Source organism: Nyctibius grandis, chromosome 2 (assembly GCF_013368605.1).
Source record: "Nyctibius grandis isolate bNycGra1 chromosome 2, bNycGra1.pri, whole genome shotgun sequence".
NCBI classification, from domain to species: Eukaryota; Metazoa; Chordata; class Aves; order Nyctibiiformes; family Nyctibiidae; genus Nyctibius; species Nyctibius grandis.
The window spans coordinates 37025170-37041418 of record NC_090659.1 but is presented as its reverse complement, the minus strand read 5'-3'; the positions used below and the strand labels follow the sequence as shown (position 1 = coordinate 37041418).

Sequence of the window (16249 nt, the reverse complement as noted above, 5' to 3'; positions counted from 1 at the left end):
AAACTCACTTTTTACATATCATATAATAAAACACAGTTGCATCTGTAACCAATAAAAATCAGATTCTGAAGTAGTAGAAAAGACTCTGGGCTCAAATAGTAAACACAAACACCTCTTAAATAATAGTCATCCACACTGTTGTATAATCACATTTCCTTAGTGCCAAAACAAACTACTCAAATTTACAGTGGCTGTTATTTAAACCTTGTAAGCATTCACCCAACAGAAATAAAAAGAAAAAAAAAAGAAATAAAAAAAGGCAAATTAAAGCAATTTGCTGTTGCAGGTTGACATCCATCATTTGACCATGCATAATGTAAAAAGCAACATCTATTAATTACTGCAAGTTTCAGGAAAAACAGTCTTTCCTTTAAAAAGCCAATATATAGTGTGAAATACTCTATACTCACTACCTAATTATTGTTAAAATATGCTGAAGAATCTTAACATTCTAATACATTTTTTTTACACACCACAGCTCACAGCAGACAAGCGATTCTGGGGTATGTGGTGAACAAAGCAGTACCCGCTCGTGTCTCAGTGGCTGCAGAAGATGAGCAGGCACATGGTGACAGAGGCTGATGAGATTGCAGGAAGAGAAAGGGTAATATCATGGCTTAAGCAGCTGAATGCTTGCCTGCGAAACTGAATTCCATCCCTGCTTCTTTCTACTCCACAGCTGCTGCGTGATGCTAGCCTAGTCACATAAACTGAGATTTCACAGATGGACTTGGTGACCATACAGTTATTAAGATTCTGATTTTCAGGGGGGAAAAAAAATAATCAAAATACCCCACTGGAATACAAATGTGGCTTTGAAAAATAGAGCCCTCGTTTTGAAGGTAGTTTGTAACAAACACAATGCCTTTAGAGAGAAGAAAATTCCTAATGTTTTATCTAAGCTATTCCCTTCTATCATGCAATTGTACCTCGGCATGAGTTACAACTCAAATAGTCTCTGATTTACCATCTGTAGTCTTCTATGTGAAAAATAGTTAAGCACCTACAGAGCAATCAATATGCCTGAATCCTACCTCAAAAAAGACAGATATTTGCACTTCCCATGTGCTCATTCAATCTTTATACCCAAATGAATACTAACAAAGTAGCATTCAAAACTTCTCAAAGAGTATTTAAATAACCTGTATTTATTTCCCTTTTTGTTATTCACAGCCATTAGGCAAATGAAGATTCCAGAAGTCACTCACTCCTCACTTTTTCCCAAATTCATTATCACTGATTGAAAAAGGCTTCCAAATCTACTTATCCAGGACACTACAAAAATACTTACCCATCACAAATGATCTGAGAAAGATACCTGTTCAATAATTTTCCCTGTTTATACACTTAGTATATTAAAAATTTTGACATGGATGCTAGACATCCATAATGAGCAGATGTCTCACATCATACATACTTTTCACTACGCCAGGTCATTAAGGACAACATTATTTCCTCAAATTTCTCTGCAAGCCAAAGAGCCTACTACTTCTGCAGAATCTGTCATTTCTCTGCCCTATTTAACAGCAGAGAAGAAAAGAAACAGCGGCGTAAACTAAAAACAGGCGCTTCACACTTGCCTGCCACACTAGCAGTGTGCCAAACGTCACATGAGAATATTTCCACTGCAATGTTTACTAGAGCCGAGCTAGCCAGTTTAGAGAGTGTACAGAAAAAACACCCCAACTCTGAACCTAATTTGAACCTTGTGTGTAGTTTTGGGGGGAAAATGAGAAAGGTGAACTTTATTTAACTTTTCCTACACCTCTGCACTTCCTACACTGGGTCATAAAAGGCAATGAAAGGGAATGAAGTATCAGAAAAAAAGATCACTTATGGGATAATCTGGCCTAAGTGAAATTAAGCAGAGTATGAAATTCAACAAGAAAGGCTGTCTCTTCCTCCCCAACTGCAGGCAAACCAATTTCTAGGCCAAGAAGGTTTAGATAAGCTCCAAACTTTTAGACATTTATCCAAACTAAACCACTTGAGAGTCACCCCATCATTTAATGTTGAATACCTTGGCTGGGGAGCAGAAAAAACCTGCCAAATCTGCACATCTCCAACAGGCCACACACTGGCCAACAACATATATCAAAAACATTGGAAAAAAATAAAACTATGCTGAGCTTTATCTTCTGCCCAAAGAAATGTAAGAGATAAGAAAAGTAATCAAAATAAAAGGCACTACAATGGAAAGAAAAAAGATTTCAATACACTACTGTTCATAAGTCTGGGTTAAGATAAGACCTTTAGTCTTCTCTTTAAGAATTAAAAATGTAGCATATGAAGATAAATAAGACTTCCCTACTCTGAATCTCTTATTTTTCCCAGATATCTTTTTTAAAGACAAACATCAAGAGACATCTCCATCATTAGCACTGAACTTGTACGTACCGTACTGAGGTATCCCACCTCATAACTAGCTTACAGGTTTTCTCTTTATGTTGATAGACTCCCAGACTATCATTTAGGACCCACATAAAAGCACAATAAATTACACACAGAGAAATTGTTAACTGAGGAAAGGCAGTATTATTAAAGTGCAAATAAAAATAAAGTTTACTTAAAGCCACAGCATCTTCTGTGAGCCAAGAGACTTGCACTCACATATAGATACAGAGTTCTTTCTTTAATATTCTGGATGCTGGGCAGATGTAGTTTCAATCTGCTATTTTTAACTTTCCTGTAAACAGTACAAGCTTTATGTGCCAGCCTAAAAGACTGCATGTGCTACTGAAAAATCCTTATGTACCACTGAACATTGTAACTTCAAAAATGGGCAACATCCGTTAAAAAATGAGTAAAATCTAGTTCAATACACTCAGTAGTGATAACTAAAATCTAGAATTTCAGTAGAAGCTGTCCTTTCCAAAGCAAGACACAAGCATTATCTACTTAATCTTTAACTATTTTATAAATACAGTACACATGGTTACTTCCAGCATGTAGATAGGGAACATTAAGCATGAACACAGCTTGTCTGTTATCACAGTGGATCCATTCTAGATTTACCTACTTTAACTAAGATTACAACTAAAAGAAAGATACCCAAAGCTAATTATTATAGGATCTCTCTAGAGTCAAAAGAATATTAGTAATTCCAAATTGTGATTCATCAGACACATTGAACCACATAAAATTGTGATTTTACAACAAGCCTCTAAATATGGTCTCCAGCATTTATTAAATGTAGTGTAGGATGGTTCACCTCAAAATTCACGTACATATAAAGTTGTCATAAGACGAATCCCAGCATGGATGCTGACAATATCTCAGTTTAAGTATTTCATGGCGCATTTTTTTCCTCTTTTTAATAAATCCCAAGATAGATTGGCTTTTTCTCATGATTATCTTATTACCAACTTCAAAGATGCAAAATAAGACAGAACACAATTCCCTGCGCTATGCTGCTTCCAAGGAAAGGATGTTACTAGTCACATTCGCTGAATTCTGCTGGAGAACACCCAGAGTCAGTGCTCTGACAGACTGTCATGTAGCTACGGACCAAGCCAGAAAACTGGGTCTGTGCTTTTACAGCACATTCCTGTTTGTGGCCAGGCCAGCCTCAAGGCTGCCACTGCACCATTAGATCCATCTTTTTTTTTTTACTGTGTTGTGGACTGCAGTATGACTATGCGACACCCAAGTTGTCACGTGGTGTCAAATGCTGTCGAAAGTGGGCATTTACTGCTTTTTCCTTTGGAACTAGAGTTTGGCTGCTGTTCGCTAGCTGGAATTAAGTATTAGGCTTGCCAGACAAGACTAAATCAGCATATTTTTCAAAGGACTTGTTACAAGTGTTCAGGGAGTATGACAACAGGGAGTATTTTCATGAAGAGCAGCATATGCTCCAGAAAGAGGAAAGAATCTGTTCAACGCATTACAGCATTCATTTTTCATGAATCCTTAAAGCTTTATCAGCTTTGATGAAACACAAGTCAAAGTTAGGGTCGAGGAACCACCATAGTCAGATCTGAGCCCTCACAGATTTATTAAACGGACAGGATAGAATAGCAACTGCCACCTCTTTCAGGGACTGTAAGGCAGAAACTCAAATTTGAAGTCATCTTGAAGGAAAAGGATCAACAGTACATTGGTAATCTGTACCTTGTGAATGTGTCATGGTGGGAGTATGCAAGAAAGTTTAGATTTAAGATCCTAAATTCTGAATATCCATCTCTAAAATTGTCCAAAAGTTAAGGAAATGATCTTCTCAGAGGCAATCAGTACTGCAAAACAAAGAATCTGAAGAGGCATTAAAGGGTAAAAAAGAAATAATAATTTAAAAAAAAAAAAATCAAGCATTCTTTTGTGCCTTGATTGCAAGCCAGAAAGTCAAGGCTTTTTCTGGTTTTCCAAAAACAATATGAAGACTTACCTAGTTTTGTTCTGTACTTATTGTAATAAGCAAAAAGGTAAGTTTATCAACTCCCAAACTTAATTACCATGAAAACAAAAAAGTCCAACTCAACCATTTTCAGACCTCCTTTCATTCTGATCTTGATACTTTCTCTACCTGACAACAACCCATAATTTGTCAGTTATTTAAGGACCACGAACAACACTAGTAGGAACAGGCATAATGTCTGGCTTTAAGCTTGGTAATCATGTCCTTTTCTCTAACTGGGTTTAAAAAGACTGAAGCATGTCAAGCATCCATTTACAAAGAAAATATCTGAAACAAATAACTGTTCCACAAAATGCAGACATGATGCAATTTCTTCTGGCTGAACTGGCTACTAAATATTTGTAACAACTTCAAAGGGGAAGAGGAGATGGGATAGCAATCAAGTGGCAAATAAGTCACTATCCCAAGTGTAAACAAAGTAACTCCCCTGTTATTTTCCCCACAATCCGTTTTATGACTCTACAATTCTGTTTTCGACAGGCTTGGAGGCAATGGAGTACCACAATTCGTGGAAAGCGCTGCTGACGCCAGTAGGAAACTGAAGAATTTTAGGGAAAGCTCATTATCATGCTGATTTACATAGGAGTTTGTTTGTTTGTTTTCCAGAACTAATGTGTTTTGGGCTTAGACTTCAAAAGCTTTAGATATTACATGAACAACATTTCTCAAATTGTTGAGAGGCCAATGACCATCAGTGGTTGAGCTACAGTTCTGTGCATGAAGGCATGTTTTCCTAAATGGGAGAAGAAAAAACATAAATGGCAGAGTCCAGACATTTCTTTCCATAACTTAATACAAAATGAAACAAAAAAGATTATACTGAGCCAAACAGGGTTAAAAAGCACTTCAAGATGATTCTGTTTACAGCTACCTTTTGTTTCTTACTTTAAAGAGATACTGGAGAGGTTTTTAAACATAATTTAAGCATAAAAGCAGTATATACTACAGCAGACACAACTATATGTGCACAAGTTCAGCTATGATAAACTAGAGTACTTCCCTCAATACTGAATTTAGCTATACCATCCCAGATCAGCAGAAGGCTAGGCACATAGTCTTAATGGTGTCATTACTGTTTTGGATTGGTGCCTGTCATCAGAGCCCGCTTCAGTCAATGAAAGATCATGCTTACCAAGGCTAGGATCACGTACTTTCAATGTAATAAAAGCTGGGGTACATTTTTTAAAGCTGTGAATCCCATTTGGCTTTGAGCTACAAGGCATAACTGTTGTTGAACTACTGACTTAGGACCAAAGTTTAAATGCTCAGAAACTTTACCAGAGAATACCTGAAAAGTTTCAGTTCTACCACCTTGAACGCAACAGCAGAATCATTTACCTTGTCGAGCTGAATATTACAAAGGATAAAAAAAGCAAGCACAGATTATCATGGCACAGTGATCCAATACTTTTAAGTGTCAGAATTCATGTCCCAGCTTTGGGTCCCTCCTTGCAGACTACAGTGATGCAGCTTTTGCTCCTGGCATGCCTCTACAGCCACCCCAACCTCCCAGGAAAAGGTAAACATACTTGCAGCACTCCTGAGAGAAAGGAGACAGGCTAGGTGAAATCATACTGTGGGACACACTTGGGCCATCAGCTTCCAGCAGAATCACACTGACCTCAGCAGAGCCCGGGGAGCTACGCTGTTTATAGCAAGCCTGTGCCAGGGAGCAAGATAAAGCAACAGCTGCACTCTCTCTCTTGGCCCAGTCTCAGGCACCCACGTTGCTGTTCAAAGGTAGCCTGAGGCTAAAGCAATTCACATCCATGCTGAAATGCAAGGCAAACAGAGCCTACCACGTTCACAAATTTCACCTGCAAGTGGCAAACCGTGTTGAGGTCCTCCTAAGAAAGACCCTGCACCTATCTTGACTGCCTCATTTCAGCCATGTAGTATCACTGCAGCGTGAAGAGGCAGCAGCTAGGCCAAGCAACCACTGCTGGGGCTGCTCCTCCCTGTACGGCAAAGTAGCACTATGCCCTGAGTACCAACTGAACACAGGTTTGCAGCCAGCAAGTTTGAACTTGAGGCCGTCTTATAAACAGAATATAGAGGACGCCAAAAAGTCTGGAGTTCTCACCCGAGTTCTGCACCAACCCCTTACACATCAGAAGAGCTTTACCTCAAGCCTCTACTCTACAAACCAGGAACATTAGTTACTTTTTAACTAGGGAGTAAATCAACATTTGTTAACATGCAAGTGTAATTTGACAGTTTAAAAAAGTGATGTATGATTACACTGATAAAAGCATGACATGACTGCAGAACTTAAAATGAGCTACCGCATATCTATCATAATTTGTCTATTTTATCAGAGGATGGAAATTAAAGCAATGTAATTAACCCACATAAGCAAATATTTCTCTTTTTTTTAAAAAAACTTAATTTTGTGACCTCAGGTCTTAGAGAAACAATTCTTAAACCTGTGAAGAATGTGCTACACACAGCACAGAGAGACTGAACAAGTATGCAACCAACACAAAGGAGATGAGTGGCCAGGAACCAGGCTCCCACAACAAGCAGCCTCACGTGCCCACCCAGGCTGACCCAAGCCTGTCAGCCTCACATTCAGCTTCTTTTCAGGAGCTCTCTGATATCACTGTGAGTCAACTTGAAATGCAACAAGGTAGAACCAGAGATCTGCTTGCCAACATCTCATGGTCAAATGGCACAGCAGATTCCTTCAGAGTAACTTAGGAACAATATTGAAAAATATGTTTCTATAAAGTATATGATTCTTAAACAAAACAAACAAAAATGTGACCATTAGAATTCACTGTTATGCATAGCCAGCGCTTTGTTTGTCTCCTAACAGTAATCAGAACAACATTTACTTATATGAAGAATTCCAGAAAACCCTGCAGAAATGTTTCATTTCCCAAAAATCATTTAAGCAATATTTAAAAAAGAAAAAAGAAAAACCACCCTAACTGCAGTGTTTTCAAGGGCCATAAGTGTGACAATAATTGGTCTTCAGATCAAAGGCAGCGCAAGATAGATGCAGTCGTTCATCTCTTCAGAATAACCCTAAAAGTTCAGGTTTTCTAAATCATGTGTAAAGGCTGTAATGGGCCTAAAAACTTCTGTCTAAGTCTATTTAGCAAGAATAAGCAAGACTTTCAATCATGCGGTGAAAAACATTACTGGCAGAGTAAATTAAAACAAGACAAACACACACAATTTGTTTTATAATTAGGGAGAAGATTCCTTCTCAGATGATTCAAAACCTAGAAATCCCCTGATGTGTTCCTAGCTACAAAACCCAGTGACACAGGGTTCACAGTCTGATTCTGGGAATCCTTCTCAGGTTTAATGTTTAAGCTCAGGAGGAGAGAAAGGCAAGCAGAAGAAAGAGAAAGTTGTAGGTTGGGTTGTTTTTTGGTTTTGTTACTGTTTTTTTTCATGCAAGGAAGTTTCATGCAGAGGAAAGAATAGGAAAAAAAGAACAGCATTCCTAAGTTTTTTTTTCTTTATCCAGAATCATGGCACAGTAATGAGTCACTTCAGATAGACAGTGCATGCACACGTACATACTCTCACCTTGGAACAAAGAAAGAAGTCCAAATTTGAACGGTTGGCACTAGATTTTTAGAGATGCAAACAACTTCATTCAAAGGTTCATTAAAACGTAGGACTCATACTGGTTTTGGATTGTCGGTATTTCTTCCCATATGACCCAGCACAACGAAAGAGATGCGAGTTCCAAAAGGAGAAGTAATAAAACAGAATCTCTCTTCACTAGAGAATCAAGGCATATTTCTTTTTAACACCTTCATCATTCTCTGAATACAGCTCTGATCTTGCATTTAGCCCATGGCAATATACCAAAGGAAAGTTAAATTCCACATAACCTGTTTATGGCTATTTATTTGCATAACCAATGTATGGTTATTTATTTGCATGTTTCTAAGCTTGTTCAACCAACATTAAAGGATCTATTTCATAGAGTACACGCAAGTTGAGTCAAAGTGAAGCCTTTCAGGTTACACACAGAAAAAGCAATAGAGTTGATACAAAGACATTTTTCACAAGTGATAGATAGAATACAATGTTCTTCACAGTTCTGCGAAAGCATGCAAATCTCTGAATGCAAATAAGCATTTCTGCAAGAGGACTTCATGTTGGAAATTAACCAAACTAACAGCATTAAAGCAAAATACACCTCTTGAATGTAACACATGTGTCATAGCACCTGGGATGTATCGTAACATGGTAACATATATACTTGATGGATTGCATTGGGCTTGTTACTGTGATTTAAAACTTACCTCACAGACTTGGATATAAAAGGATTACAATACTGGTATATTACAGGACCTTGTCATCAGAATATTTAGTTCGATGGCACAATGCAGAGCTTTGCTGGAGACACCTGTAGTCTTTCTAGATGTGCAGTACCATGCAGAGATAAAACACCAGGTCCCGATAGCTCTGCTGTTGTATTAAAGAAGCACAACATCCAACCTAGTTAGCCTTAGCCTCTCAACCACCACCTTCCCATTCTGAAGATGGCTGGTTTGCTTCTCTTCACTTTTCTCTATTCTGTGGTATATACATCTCCTTAAATTTAAAGAAAATACACCCCTAACCATTGAGTCAGTTGCAGGGGAAAAGAAAGGAAAAAAAGATACTAATTATTCATCAGAAAAACAGCAAACCCTGCCTGCTGAGGTAAGCATCAGAAAGCTAACCCTTAACCCCTTCCCCACTGTTCACTGTCACACCCAGGGGCAAAGATAAATTGCAGCAGGAAGGTTTGTGGAAGTTTATTTAAGAAGTTATTGCCCCAGCTGTCATCTCACCTTCCTGTCAGAGACGACAATCCCTGCGGCAGAGCCAGCAAGACATGCATGTGCTTCCAGCTCAGCTACACTAGTTACCATCTTGTATATTAGCTTAAACTAGTGACAAATGTTTACCATACCCTGACATAGTAGCCTTTGGGCTGAACAAGTCGAAGAGTCCCTGCCAATTCTGAAGTGAGGACACTGGCCTTCAAAGGGCAGAGGGCAGGCAGCTGGGTACCTAGTTTCCTTGATTGTTAGAGGAATACTCATTTTTCTCAGGCGAACTTCTAGTTTTATTCCTTAGTACTGCAGTCTCTCTCTAGCTTGTCTTCCTTTCAGTTGACTTTCATCCTGCTGACTTCAGTGACTGCAGTCTTCGCTAAATGCTTTGGTCAAATGGTCAAAGAAATATTCCAAGCCTCAAAACAGATTGCTGTACATCCCTCATGAAATAAAAGGATAATCAGCTACAGAAAAAGAATTCCATAGAACCAAAATGGAAATATCCAAAACCCATACAAGTGTAGAGGCCACTCCTTCACGTAATACTGCAGCCAAACACTATGGCACTTTGGGCAGTAAGTTTCAGGCAGACAAGTAAAAGCTACATCTCCTTCTGTATAGCATCATCCTTCCATAGGTACAGGTCAGACATTTAACTTTGACATCATGTTTGCTTTCTTAGTACATCCAGAACAGAAAGATCCTTTGCAGCTATAGTAAGAGCACAAAGAGGCTGAATCACTATCTGTAACATCATTAACCAAGCCACACTCACTTTTTCACCATATCCCTTAAGCTATTTATGAATGCACTACAATGCCTGTAGTTTGATTTTCTGCATGGGTTGATTTTGAAGATTTTTTAAATCCTCAGTTAGCTCCTAGGGTCACTGTTCCTGTGTAAAATTGCTTTTATTTTGTGCAAAAAAAGCTTCACGCTAGTGCCCGGTATCTGTGGCTTTCAGTCTAAAAATATTGCCTTTCTTTCTTCCCAGAGATACAGGCAATGTATGCAAGCATCCTTGTTCCTTCTCTGTTAGGTAGATATCATCACCCCCTTCTGCATAAAATAAACTACTTTGTTGACAGCTTGTTTCTAGCACAGACTGAGCAAAGAGACCTCATCTTTCTGTTATCAAGCCTTTATTTCATAATTTGTTGTAAGTTTGCTCTCTCAAGTGCTGTAGTTCTCCTTTAGCAAAGCATCTTAGAAAGTTTAGTGATTTCTTAAGATCAGGATCGTTCTGCATTACCTGCTGGTCTGCAATAACTAACTTAAGGCATAAAGTCACACTTCCATTCATGATAAGATTTCAAATGATAGGAAGTCAGTAATGAGTTCACTCAAGGAGAAAAGAGACATCATTCTCTTATTGTGGAATATAGGTGGTTTTGCAGCACTCTTCTCAGTGGTTTACTGAAAAATTGTCTACTAGAAAATCTGCCTGAAGACAGGAAAAAGATTCCTGTTGATCTTTTTCTTTGCACTCTGTCCTTAAAGTTTGCTGGTTTTGTCATCAAAGGTGCCAATTCCAAGAATCATTATACTATAGATTCACAGTAGATAAGAGAGATAAGCTTGCTTGGTGGGGGTGGGTGTCTCATGTCTTTAAGCAAAGGGCTACAGTTTCAGGGAGAGTGGGGAAAAAGGGATAATGGCTAGCGCTTTTAACAAAGACCCTGTCGTTACTGTTCACAATGAAATGGACCTCACTGCTCAGTCTTTAAGCATTGGTAGATACTTACTGGTTAAGATTCTAATTAGTAAACCAAGAGATGGCTATGGACAAGCATCTTTCAGAGAACTCTCACTGTCATAATAGAGCAAGAGGAACTGCTTCTCAAGATTCTGTCCATGGTGTACAGAAAGTAAATATATATTATAATAGGTATCTTCAGTATGGGAAACACCTGCTCGATATCTTATACAAGCAGCAATAAAACTTCTTTAAATTTTTTTTAAAGTAAACACATAGTAATTTCCTAACACAGAAACTTCATCATGAGCCACAGGATTGCTCATATTAAAACTCATTCTTAATGTTGTTCTTCGTTAAGAACTGAAGAGATGTCAACAGTCCCAATCCAACACATATTCTGGAAAAAGAATATGGCAACAATGAATTGTATCTATAAAATACAGAAATTAAAAAGGACTGATTTTTCAAAGATTAAAGAAATTGCATTAAGAATGTTGCATGTAAATGAACAATTATCAGATTCAAGATTGTTTGATAATAGCTTGACAGGTATCCAAAAACATGAGGAGGGGAGAACCCACCAATAAACAACACAGAGCAAGAAAACCAAGGGCATAACAAAAGTTCTCAGGAAACAATGTCAGATCATTGTGTATAAAATGAGAACTGAAAAAAAAAAAAAAAAAAAAAGAGGCAGCACTTTAAAATCCATGGTAACGAAAATCCAATGTGAAATTTAGGTCAACTGCTAGCTGGTACCAGAAAGAAAAAAAAAGAAAAAATAAAAGAAAAAAAAGAAAAAATAAAAGAAAAAAAAGAAAAAATAAAAGAAAAAAAAGAAAAAATAAAGAAAAAATAAAAGAAAAAAAAGGAAAGCAAAACAATAAAGTGAAAAGTGTAATGAGTACCTTTTGTCCCTTTGCAAGACGAAGCAAGAAGATGCAATTACTCCATATGACACTGTTAAAGGAACCAAAAATTTCCCCATCTCTAGCATGTAGTAGGAGGAAATGAAGCAGCAAGTACTAAGATAAAGCCATTTCATCTCAATGTGCCAGCATAATTTTATAAGTTTAAATTTTAGAAGTTTAAAGGTTCTGACTGAGGATTTCTCTGATCATCAATTTTAGACTTACCATAGGAATTGGGAAAACTCCAAAGGATGGGACAAATGTCAGTATAGCCCGACTATTTTAAAAAAAGATAAAAGGGAGCTACCGAGATGTTCAGTTAAAAGAGAGACAGTAACTGCAGCAATACAAGAACAAAAAAGCTATTAAAAATGTTGACGCTAGAAGAGCTACTTATCAAAATATTAAAACAACATAAGAGCAAAATAAATAGTCTATTAAAATTATTGTTTATACTTAACAGCATTTTTTTAAATTAAGGATGCTCGCATTTTCAGGGTAACATTGAAGTTAATGGCAGTTAATTTGGGACCCCAGACACCAAATTAATGCTAAAATACTACTAACACATTCAGCATGGTTTTCAAAAAAGTATATACAGACAAATAAATCTCTCTGCTTTTTGACAGCTTGCAGGTCTGGTTGATAAAGGTGACTTGTGCTAACACACTTGAGTTTCTCTTAATACAGGTAACTTATCATTAAAGGATGCTTTGACCAAAAAGTTTGCCAAATAAAGGCATACATTACACAGATCAAAATGTTGTCCCCCTGGCTGACTTCAAAATGTTGCTACTGGAAAGAAATCCACGCAAAGACTATTTTGAACAGTCTCCTTTGGAACAATTCCTGGTTCAGGGCTATTCAATTATTTTTTTAATGGACACTAAAAATGATATAAAGTAGTTGCTGACTAAACCTGGACATAAGAGTGTCGCTAGAGTATCCAGTAACAAGGCACTTTACTATTACAACGTCATAGTAATCACTGATAAAATGATCTTGGTCCTACAAGATGACTTGAATGCAAAAGTCTGTGAAGGTACATCACATTCCCAGACAAGAGGCTCCCACTTCAGAATGCAGCAACTTAAGAAAATATTTTAAATAGCTGTCTCAAGCTCTCAGTACAACACGGAGCAGGTGTGTGCATAATACATTAATAGGACTATTAGTAGAAACAGAGAAATAATTTTGCGTTGATGAGACCATCAGTACACTATTATGCTTACCTTCAGAAGGGCTACAAAAATACTGGAGATACACAAAGAAATTGCTAGTTCATGGTTGTGTACTAAGACACACAAAGAATATATTTATTACACACTTGTCGACCTTGCTAGCAGAGATATAACAAAATCCCCTGACTGGGAAGTTAAAACAACAACAAAGGATGTTTCTCAATATTTGGGTGACTTATCAGGGGATGAAATGGACTCATCATCATATGAGAATTTAAAATAAGACTAAAGTGTTAAGAAGTATTCTTTAACATATCTCATGAGCAAAACAAAGTTCTTGTGAAAGATGGACATCAACATGGACCTAACCGTACTTTCCCTCTTTGGCATCTGTGAATCCCCCAGTTTCCTAATGCCTGCTTATAAGGAGATGAGAAAAATTATATCTGTGTCTGCAACATGTCTGCCTACTCCCCTTGGTTAGTTTTAATAATATCTATTGACTCAGGGGGGCTTCCTCTGCTTGCTCAAAAAGCTCACAATTCTCTGCTATACTGCCCAACCAGCCAGGTGTTTTCTGAGTGCAGAAGGGACAGCAGCTTGCTTTTGAACCATCAGACACCAGTCACCAGCTGGAGCCTGGACAAGGTGGGCAATACTCGCAAGTCTTCTTCCTCAGGGTGTGCTTCTACACTCCCTTGTTCAGAGCAATACTGGATCGCTCTAGTCCTGGCCGCATGCAAGCCGATTTCACTGTCCAGGTCTGGAGTTAGAGCAGTGAACGTGAAGCACGGGCCAAGCCAGATCAAAGGCTTCTGGCTTCTCTGCCTTCATGCTATGTCCTGCTCTAAGCTCCCAACCGGGCTGGGAGCTGGAAGAGGGTTCTTAGCAAAACGCACTAGCAAGAGTTTTGCTGCTCCTTAAGTATTGGTTGGTACCGTAGAATCCACAGCCCTGCGGGGACAACACATCGCGGTGACTGAAAGAGCTGGTGTAAGGACCTGAATTTTTTCTCCCACCTCCTCCTCCACGTGCAGGGCGCTCCTGAAGACCGGGCTCTTGCTGCCTTTACACGAGGTTCCCCTCGCAGCTATTCTTCTGTCTCCACACCCCTTCTCAAGATCCCCCCTCACAGTCTCACATTTGCCCTGTTCGCCCTTTTCTCTGGCCTCTCCGACACCCCCCTTACTGAGCCGTCCCCAGCCCGGCCGGCAGTGACCCCACACAACCCGGGAAGGTGGCCCCAGGCAGGGGCCGGCCTGAGCCCCCGCCCCGCGGCCCCGCCTCGGCCCAACCCGCTCACCCGCGTCGTAGAAGGCGTCCAGCACCGCTGTCTCCCCGAAGTCCAGCTCCCCGAAGTTGACCGTGCTGAGCTGGGCCCCCTCGGCCTCGCACGCCCGCAGCAGGCATTGCCGCGCCCCGGCCTCGGGGCTCCGCGCCCCGGCGCCCCCCTTGAGAGGGTCGTTCAGCACGTACACGGCCCGCAGGCAGCGCGGCCGCGGGGCTGCCGCGCCGACCTCCGCCGCCTCCCCACCGCCCGCCGCCACCTCAGCCGGGCCGGCGGCCGGCAGCTCCGGCTCCGCGGAGGGGTGCGCCGGCTCCGCTGCCGCGCTGCCGCCCGCGGGGCTCTCCATAGCGGCGTCGAGGCCTGAGGGGAGCCGGTGGCTACCGGCAGGTGCTCAGGAGGGACCGCGCCCCATCGCAAACAGTTGGGCAAACTCCGGTGGTGGAGGGTGAGGCGGAGCCCTCCTTCCCCGCGGCCCTTTCGCCCGCACTTCTCCCCTCGCCTCCGCGGCTGGGCGCTGCGGCCGGGCGGCACCGCTCCCCGGCGGGCGGGCACGGGAACGAGGTGGGGCGAGGTGAAGGCGGCCGGAGCGGAGCTCAGCGCCGCCCTCCCCGGACGGGACAGCTCGGGGGAGCCGCACGGCACGGCGCGGCGCCCGTCTCCCCCCCGGCGGCACAGCCGGACAGCCCCCGTGCCTGCCCGCGACAACCGCGGTACTGCGGGGAGGCAGCACCGTCGGGGCGACCGCTCCTCGTTTATAACTTCCCTTCCACGCCCCTCGCCGTGCAGGCTGCAGCTCCGCGCACCGCCCGCTACTCCGCTGTGGCTGCTGTCACCACTTCACACGGTGGCACCGTGCGCCCCGCTCGGGTTCCTCTGAAGGTTACAGGGGTTAAGATAAGGCGAGCGGCCAGAAGCGAGGAGCCCGCGCGCCGGGCTGTTATCGCCCCCTTTCCCCCGGGCTGCCGTGAGGGGCCCTTCCCGCTTCCCCGCCCCGCCTGCGCGACCGTCGGGGGCCGCCTCGCCCCGAGCTGGGCTTCCCGCCCAGGGCTGCCTCCTCCCGAGCCGCACAAGCAGGGGCACCCCTCGAAACCCGGGGGCCTGTCCGCTGTTGGCGTCTTAGATCCGCCCTGTCTCTTAAGAAGCAAAGGCAACTGCTACTGCTGCTTCTTCCCTCGCCTGGCTCTGTCATAGCTTTCCTCCCACTGATTCTTCTTTCTGTTACTGTTTAAATGACTTTGATCACAGACAAACCATGTCAGAAGTTTGGATAATAGTTCATCCTTCAATTCCTTCTCTTTTCTTTAAAATCTCCCACAATCATGGTACAATCAGCTCCGAGAATCTCTGTGGCAACTCCTGGCTTCTTTATAAGAACAAAATTAATATTGAGCATCCCATTTACTAACACATTTTTCTTATTAGCTAAACTGACGATGGCAGCCTCAGCTTTGGCACTGCTGTTGGGCAAGTTGCTGATTTATGCAGCAAGAGAAAGTGAAAGGCAGGCTGCCGTGGATAAGTTTGTATCTCGGCCTTGTACCCCAGCTGTCAAACCAACTCCCCTACACCCTGCAAAGACCATGGCCTACCAGTGATCCAAGGAACAGTGAGAAACCGCAGTCCTCAAGAAAATTTGTATTTGAAGTAGTAAACCTGTCTGGAAAGCTTTTTCGTCTCTTTTTTTCACTCACTGTGACAGAAGAGGTTTTAAATGAGCAGCGTCTTCACCTTCTGCTGCAGCGTGGCTCCTTCTGGCTATCGGTAGTTCATATTTTTACCACGTGCTGTAACACAACAAAAGCAACAACCAAAGACTTACAGCACAGTATTTGGCTCTTCAGGTGTCTGGCACCATGGTTTTGTGACCATAATAAGAACCGCACTAGTCAGTCTTTCTGAGAAACGCTCCATCGTGAGGATAACACAGCGCTGTGCAGTGTTTGCGTTTGCTTAGCGGCTTGTAAAG

General features: G+C 41.5%; 1 protein-coding gene across 1 annotated transcript in view; it reads right to left on the bottom strand.

Annotated features, from left to right (window-relative positions):
* The window catches only part of MAP3K15 (mitogen-activated protein kinase kinase kinase 15), a 94045-nt gene extending 79107 nt beyond the window's left edge, over positions 1–14938 (bottom strand). Inside the window, 1 exon segment of the mRNA XM_068395397.1 lies at positions 14299–14938. Coding sequence (XP_068251498.1) covers positions 14299–14629 — 331 coding nt within the window. The 5' untranslated portion in view covers positions 14630–14938.
* Between the last annotated feature and the right edge of the window lie 1311 nt (positions 14939–16249).